The sequence below is a fragment of the Gadus macrocephalus genome, chromosome 12 (genome assembly GCF_031168955.1).
Source record: "Gadus macrocephalus chromosome 12, ASM3116895v1".
In the NCBI taxonomy this organism is placed as follows: Eukaryota; Metazoa; Chordata; class Actinopteri; order Gadiformes; family Gadidae; genus Gadus; species Gadus macrocephalus.
In genome coordinates, this window is record NC_082393.1 from 23435911 (window position 1) to 23443258 (window position 7348).

Here is a 7348-nt window from a genome sequence, read left to right on the forward strand (position 1 = left end):
TAACCAATGTCATTGCAGCAAAACAACGGTAAATAGTCATTGAATCGACATACGGTAATTAAGCCAGTTTCCCCCCACGACATTGAAAAAAACAACACAAAGGGAGAGTGACGAAGATTAAAACGTTTATTGCGGTGAAAAATGATGGTTAATAATTCGGTCCTGAATTGTGAATTTCGCGAAACAAAGTCTTCATGTCGTCATATGACATCCATCGGCTCTTCCAAGCAGCCGTTCGGTAATCAGGAGACGTAGCTCTCCAAACTTGGGTTTGGTAAACGCTATGTGGTTTCTGCTGCTATTTTCCACCTCTGAAGCCACTGCTGAAGAGTCAGTTCACCTTTCTGAAGTTGAGGAAGGACATTCTTTGCTGGCTGATCCCACCTATTAGGGACACAATAGAGCCCATGGAGACATTAAGAAAACATCTGCAGATGGCAAAAAACGAAACAGTCAAAAAAGGGTCTGAATCTAAAACGCATGTTTGTAAACCTTGTATTTTAGGATTAAACCTATATAAAAGCTATGTATTATTATTATTATTAATATATAATCACAATGAAGTCAAGTAATATGTACAAGTCAAAGTAATTTGGGGATATTCAAATAGGTATATTGACCGACCAGTGATTGATGTCCAGTTTGACCTGGTTGCAGTAGGACAAGCCCTTGGTGCAACGATGGGCCAGCTCTCTGGACCTTGGCACCATAGTCTTCAAAAGCTTCTGATCTTCTTCTGTGACTTTAGCCAGCAGGGCTGTGTAGAGGAGACAGCATTTGAAAACACTTTAATAATAATGTTGAGTGGAGACTCAAGTGCATTCTTCCTCAGTATTTGTACATACTATAACACACAAAAATACATACTCAAATTACTCATATGTTAAAGTGTGCATCTCTTTGAATGGTTTCGCCCGTCTTATTACAGCATCACTGGTATGCTTCGACACCTCCATTTCCCATTTTGGGTTAACAAAATACAACACATCAACGAAATAGGTTTGAACAATGTCGACAATGTCTGCACGTGTCGTCTTGGCTATACCCACCTTTCTGGTCAGGTGCGTGCAACAGCTCCACTCGTTTCTGTACTTTGTGCAAACTGGTGTTGTGGTGGCGCAACAGCTGGCGCAGAAATCGCAGCTCAAAGTCTTGGGAGCGCGCCTGAGCGCACAACTCCTCTGGAGCCTACCGGAGAGGAAGAGAGGAAGAGAGGAAGAGTTCAACCCAACTACGATTAACTCCTTTAAACAGGTGCTTTTACCAGAAGCAACTCCATGGGACTTCAGGTACAGGTCGTTAAGGAGCCGGAAGGGGTTTTGGATCTGGGTGCGGCTATTGGGGATCAAACCCGGTACCTTTCAGCTAGAAGACGAACGCCCCCTAGCCAACACCATACAATTTGGATCATGCACTGTGACGGCCAGAGAACCAGCAAGAAACAGCCACTAGGGGGTTAAAAGTTAATTTGGAACGATGTTATCTTACCCTGAAGAGGGGAAATGACAAGCTCTGGCACAAGCTGTGGAAGGAAGGAGACTGCAAACGATAGATGGACAAACATGATGCAGGGATCCTTTCGACTCTGAAACAAATGCATTTAAAAAAAGTATCAAAATCCACAAAAGAAAAAAAATATATATCATAATAACACAGCCAACCTAAGTACACAAACTTATAAAACAACTACAGCGGAACTATTGCTTACTCCTCAACAGTCCTTCGGTCCAGAGCAGAAAGTGAAACGCCTCCAAACTGCCTGGCCTCCTGGGAAATGCAGTTTCGTAGCTTGCTGGCTGCAGTGATAACCTCAACAAACTGAGGCATCAGCTCGTCTTGAACAAATTTCCCCAACTGAATCCAAAGAGACCAAAGGAACTTTAGAGTTTGTATGTCACTATTAATGACATACACATAAGATAAACATTCACATGCTATTTAAAACAGATACCCAACACATCACTACAAAAATAGAGGATAACATTACATTTAATTTCTTCTTCCTCTTAACACCCTCTATGCTAGACGGATTAATAAATCAATTCACACCTCTTTGTGCAGACGGATCAGATCAGCCTTAGTTGTGGAGTTCCCCTTAATGAGACCTCTGATCCCCTCCTGCCTGGCATCCTGTGTAGAGGAAGAGAGATATATTCACCATGTCATACCAATCGCACGGCATTTCGAGACGTAACATCACAGGACTCCAAACCCAAAAGATCGATTCAGAGATAAGTTCAGAAGGGTGGTGGAAGATCTGGTTCTTTGTCCTGCTTGCTTCCTCACCACAAGTCTCCTGAAGTCCAAGATGCTCTGCCACTGGTTCCGGAGGTTTCGAAGAGCCTCCTGCCGACTCCTTGCTTGCTGATCATACTGCAGACAGCGGTCTCTGATGTAGTCCGTGGCCGCTGTTTGCATCTCACATTTGAGTTCAAGCTGAAACACTGAACTGGGAGGGAATTCAAGGACAATACACAGCAAACATTAGAGAGGAAATATTAGGCCTGTGGGGCCTGAGATCCATTCTGGTGTCTTCAGCTATAATGAACGATGACTATAGCAAATTAGGACAATCATGGAGGATGAAATTTGTTTTCACCTTGTCGACAAAACTTTAGCTTTGAACAAAGGGCCGTCCCACATTAACGAGACCAATTCAGCACATTGATTCTGTTCACAACTGAGAAACGGTACCATCTAGCTGTGAACATCCCGGGGACAGAGCGGGCTGTGCATGTACTCACAGTGCAGGGGATTGGACGCGGAGCTCATCCCCCAGAACAGACACCTCCTGCTCAGCCTCTCCCTGGTGGACCTGTAGTTGGGTCTGCAGCTTCTGGATCCTCAGGCGAGTCTGGGTCAACTCTGTGTAACCGTTCCCAACGCCATCCCACGCGTCCTGCAATCACAGACACTTATCTTGAGGGAAAACTTTGGCAGCCCAGTGGTTTAGGACAAGTTCTGACCAATTTTTATTTATTTTTTTAAATACGACTTCAATTAATTTAAAGACTGTATAGAGTGTCAACGATCACCTGATCTTCCTTCACATTTGTCGCTCTTAATGTCAGTGCATGGTTAATCCTTAGATGCACTCACTGAGAATGTGTAATTTGCAAGTGCAAGTGTTTTTCTGCATTCGGGATATCGATGATATATAATGTAGATAGATATAGCACCTGCAGTAAATGCTTAACAGGGGGTAACTCTTCTTCCTCTGCCCTCGAGATGTCTAGCAGTTGGTTGCTTTCATAGCGGAACCTAAAAATAGTAAAAAGTTTAGAGAAACACAGAAACGGCAACAACACATTTTTTAATTACCATCCATTTTAAATATTTATTTAACAGACGATTACGTCAGATTAATGTACCGAAGAGCCGACACATCCTGAGTGACGTCCAGAGAGGCCATCTTCTCCTCCAACTCTCTTTGTTGTCCGGAGGCTAAGACCTGCATCGCTGAAAGCACTTGGTTTGACGGATAAGAACTAAGCAGCTTCTATAAATATAAAAGAGAAAACCCATTGGAAAGTAAGCGAAGCAGTAGTCACGTGGCTCATAGCACTAATGCATAAAAATGTATGGTCACTCACGTGCAAGGAATCTAGAACCCATACCTCTACGTTACTCAACCAATACTGGAAAACCACAGTCCTTTGTTCACGGGACATACTGTGGAACAGAGGAGAGGAGATTGATTTAGCACTGGAAAGAGATAAATAAGAAAAATATATATATCAGCATACTATGATGTCCTCCGCAGTTCTTACTGTGAGACAGCAGAGGGCGCCGTCTTCAGTTCACTCTCCTGTAGAGACTGGAAGAAGTCAACCCTGTGGTCACGAAGCACTCTAACATCCCGCTGGGAGGAGAGGAGAAACAAGTTAAGAAGGCAGACCTAGAATCTATTAGAATAAAATATTCTGATTCATGGGAATAGTCCAGCGCCGTCGTACAGAGACGTGTGGCCAGATGTGGTTTGTTGTTAAAGTCAGTAAATATACATTAAGAGCATTTTAAGACTTTATTGTCTACGAGAGCCAATTTTGCACGTAATTGGTATCCATTAGGAAACCTTTTGGCTATGTATCAATTAAGTTGATCTGGGAGTTGGACATGCATTACCAGGACTTGGGCCTCCGCTGTAATGTTGGACCCATGTTGGTCTGCACGCGTGTTTGATGAGTCACTCCCAAACAACACTTCAACCTCAGCCTTTCTGCAATTTAAACACACACACACATCGTTTCTTGAACAGAATTTAAATGCAACGTAATTAGCCGCAGTGTTTTCTGTGAGTGGTAGCATGGTGGTCACTGACCTGGCCAACTGCTCCAGGGTCTTGCTGTGTCTGCTGATCTTGAGGACGTCTTGGGTCAGAGTCTGCCGGTTCCCGGAGCAGCGCCGCCTGAAGGCCTGCAGCAGCAGCTCCCTGAGATTTGCCTCCTCCACCTGGACCCAGGTACGGCCGATAGACCGCTCTGTCCAACGTCACAACACACTCATCAAGGACACGTCGGACCGCCTCAAAATCACAGACGGTAGAGGCTCAGAAGAGACTGTACTGAACGGGCTTGTTCTCAGGAAAATGAACTGCATTTGAAATTATACAGATAGAAAATGAAAAATTAAAAAATTAAAATATGAGACATCACAATTCGACGGAAAGCTATACTTATTAAAGCTATACGTAGAATGAAAAAAGGCTAACTATTGTAATAAGATATGATATAATTTATTCATCTCAGCATAGAAATGTAGGAAACAAAAGTGCCGGTTCTCTCCCTACTGTTCATCGAGCTAGATTGAAATCCTCACATTATTTTGAAGAACTAAGTGATTTTAGAGAAGTGAAGATACTGTGGTAGCATTTCCTCCATCATAAAGCATTACCCTCTGTGGCAAGCTGCTCTTCAGTGGCGCTGATCTGAGAGTCCAGGTGTCCGAGGTCCGCTTTCAGCTGCTCTATCTGTTCCTGGAGCTCTCGCCGCTTAGCAGAATCACTCTGGCCCTCCACCTGCTTCAGCTAAGCAGGTAATAGAAGCATAGAAAGGACGATTAGAAAAATAAACAAATGCGCAACAAAGCCATTATGGGACAAGCTTCGCTTAACACCTGGGAGAAATAACATGGTGTATGAGTATGTAGTATTTGAGTATGTTGACTAGTAAAAGTAAGACCAAATCAAAACAGTAGTGATCGAGATCATTGGATGATTGAGCCTCTTTGTACATACCTCCTTGTCTTGAAGCACTTTGTACCTTGAAGAGAGGAATGTCAAGAAAATGTGGTTGGAAATTAGAATGTCATGCATGGCAAAACATTCAACGTTACAGCCCAAATAAACATGTCATGGTTTTAATGATGGAAAGGATACCATTGAAGATTGCCACGCATGATCCGGACATTCCTGGAAAACAAATGAAAATAAAAGAGAAGACTTAAACATCACTTAATCAAATACTTGATGAATCAACTCCATTACTGACAAGACACCTGCCAAAAAGTAAACAGAGCAGTAAGCAGTACAATAAGTAGCGAAGTAAACCAGTTAAAGACGTACCTCTGTTGATATACATGTTGGACCATATATTTCCATATGGATGCGCCTGACCCCACACAGAGACTGTATGATGAACCACATTGTTAAAGATATGACTTGATTTAATGGACTTGAAGGAGACGAATCAAAAGGGACCACTATAATTATACTCACGTCTTGAAATAGCCGTCATTAGGAAGGCTCTGTGAAGGTAAATTAAACTCCTTGGTTGCCCATCTCTTCAATTCCTTCACAAGATTGCCATCCCCCATTCTGGCAAACTAAAGTCCACCTACTATATTTTCGGGTAACGTTAACGTTTCGGTGCAGAAGGGTAGGACCGTTTGTTTACGGAAGCGTATGTCCCTACTGACGGTTACCTACATCAGTTTCTGTGGAAGACACACAGAAGCTCAGAAGCTCACCTTTGCCGATTACATCGTCCCTGAGTAAGAATAAGTATGCTAGGAAAGTTGGATTCTTTGTTTTTGAAATGCAACGCAATTTGACACAACCGTCTACGAATTTTAATTTCCCGCTCCACGACATTTCCGGTATGCATTTCCGGTACGGAACGAAAGGAGTCAGCAGCGCCGCCACCTGCTCAAACCTCTCCCCTGCACCGGCTTTCCTTGGCTATTTGTTACAAAGAAAATACGTAAACAGCGACCTATCAAACCAATCAACCAACAGCGACCAATCAAACCAGTCTGCACCTTTTACTCATAAATACTAAAAACTAAATTTACTGCAGTACATTGGTATTTGGACTATTAATCCTCGAGGCCATTATACTTTAATTCGTTAATAAGTGTCAATGCCAAGTGGATCTGGTCGAATATTTATTTAAGCTTACTTTCATTTCATAGCCGCCATGCTTAGGTGAATGTGGTACACATCAGCCAACCAAATCAATCGTTTACCACACTGAAACATGTATGCCCCAATATGTCTTCATTCACAGCATCTGACTAGAAATGACAGATTTCCATAATGTACAACGGTTGCTCATGCAAGGACACGCACTCACCTTGGTCAACCTTGTTTTGCTGAACACATTCCAGAAGCAAAGCGTTTCATCTCCAGCATCTGTAACGATGGCCTCACCATCGTGGGGTTCATCGACAATGTATATACCCTAACCCTAACCCATAGCAGAGGGCTGGGTTGAGATAAGGCTGGTTCACGCAAGAGAGACAAGGGCTGGTATTCCACCAAGCAGTGCTGTTTCTGTGGTAAAAAAATTGATGGTTTATGCTTTTTTTTTATTTGTTTGGGATGGGATATGTAATCTAAAAATTGACACCAAGGTGTGTGAGTAAAGGGTATACTATAGTCTCAAAATGGCATGCGCTGCAAATGTGAAACAGATGCTTGCAGACTGATGTGATATATTGGCAGATTAATTATGTATTTGGAGTAAAGGTCCTCTAATGCTGGTGTTTTTCCCCCCTAATGTATAACTAGCCTCAGTTAATGGAATCATGTGGCTTTAAGGTGTACTAACAAAGACAACGGCCCCTGAAGATGACGCACCAAACACCGAACAACAGGAAAGACAAGCGGAATTCTTGGAATTAGATTCTACTCAGAATGAAGAATATGGTTAAGATGCTGTAAATGGAGTTGGATACCAACAGTTAGCTGCTGGTTATGACATAACCTACGATGCCTGGACGGTATTTTTGAAAGGAAGATGACGTCGACGTGTCAAATGAAAACACGGAAATGCCATATTCGTTGCCAAGGAGACGCGTCTGGACACAGCCGCATTCAAGTCACGTGGGAGGAAAATATATTAATGCT

The 7348-nt window shown here is 42.8% G+C and overlaps 1 protein-coding gene across 1 annotated transcript; it reads right to left on the minus strand.

Annotated features, from left to right (window-relative positions):
- Positions 1-112: 112 nt before the first annotated feature.
- haus5 (HAUS augmin-like complex, subunit 5) lies at positions 113-6184 on the minus strand. The gene is made up of 19 exons (XM_060067825.1): positions 5717-6184; positions 5564-5626; positions 5378-5410; positions 5237-5261; positions 4894-5026; positions 4322-4481; positions 4126-4219; positions 3771-3862; positions 3618-3672; positions 3372-3499; positions 3180-3261; positions 2745-2899; positions 2287-2449; positions 2050-2130; positions 1709-1854; positions 1489-1585; positions 1050-1188; positions 625-757; positions 113-384 (listed from the first exon to the last, which is right to left on the minus strand). The coding sequence occupies exons 1-19, from the start codon at positions 5812-5814 to the stop codon at positions 282-284; spliced, it is 1980 nt and encodes a 659-aa protein (XP_059923808.1). The 5' UTR covers positions 5815-6184; the 3' UTR covers positions 113-281.
- Between the last annotated feature and the right edge of the window lie 1164 nt (positions 6185-7348).

What these genes read in the sequence shown, in the direction of transcription:
- haus5 (XM_060067825.1), bottom strand. Translation starts at nt 5,814, where the DNA reads ATGGGGGATGGCAATCTTGTGAAGGAATTGAAGAGATGGGCAACCAAG. An exon ending in ATGCGTGGCAATCTTCAATG is followed by an intron (nt 5,262 to 5,377) that starts GTATCCTTTCCA and finishes CCTCTCTTCAAG; the next exon opens with GTACAAAGTGCTTCAAGACA. An exon ending in ACCCTGGAGCAGTTGGCCAG is followed by an intron (nt 4,220 to 4,321) that starts GTCAGTGACCAC and finishes TTTAAATTGCAG; the next exon opens with AAAGGCTGAGGTTGAAGTGT.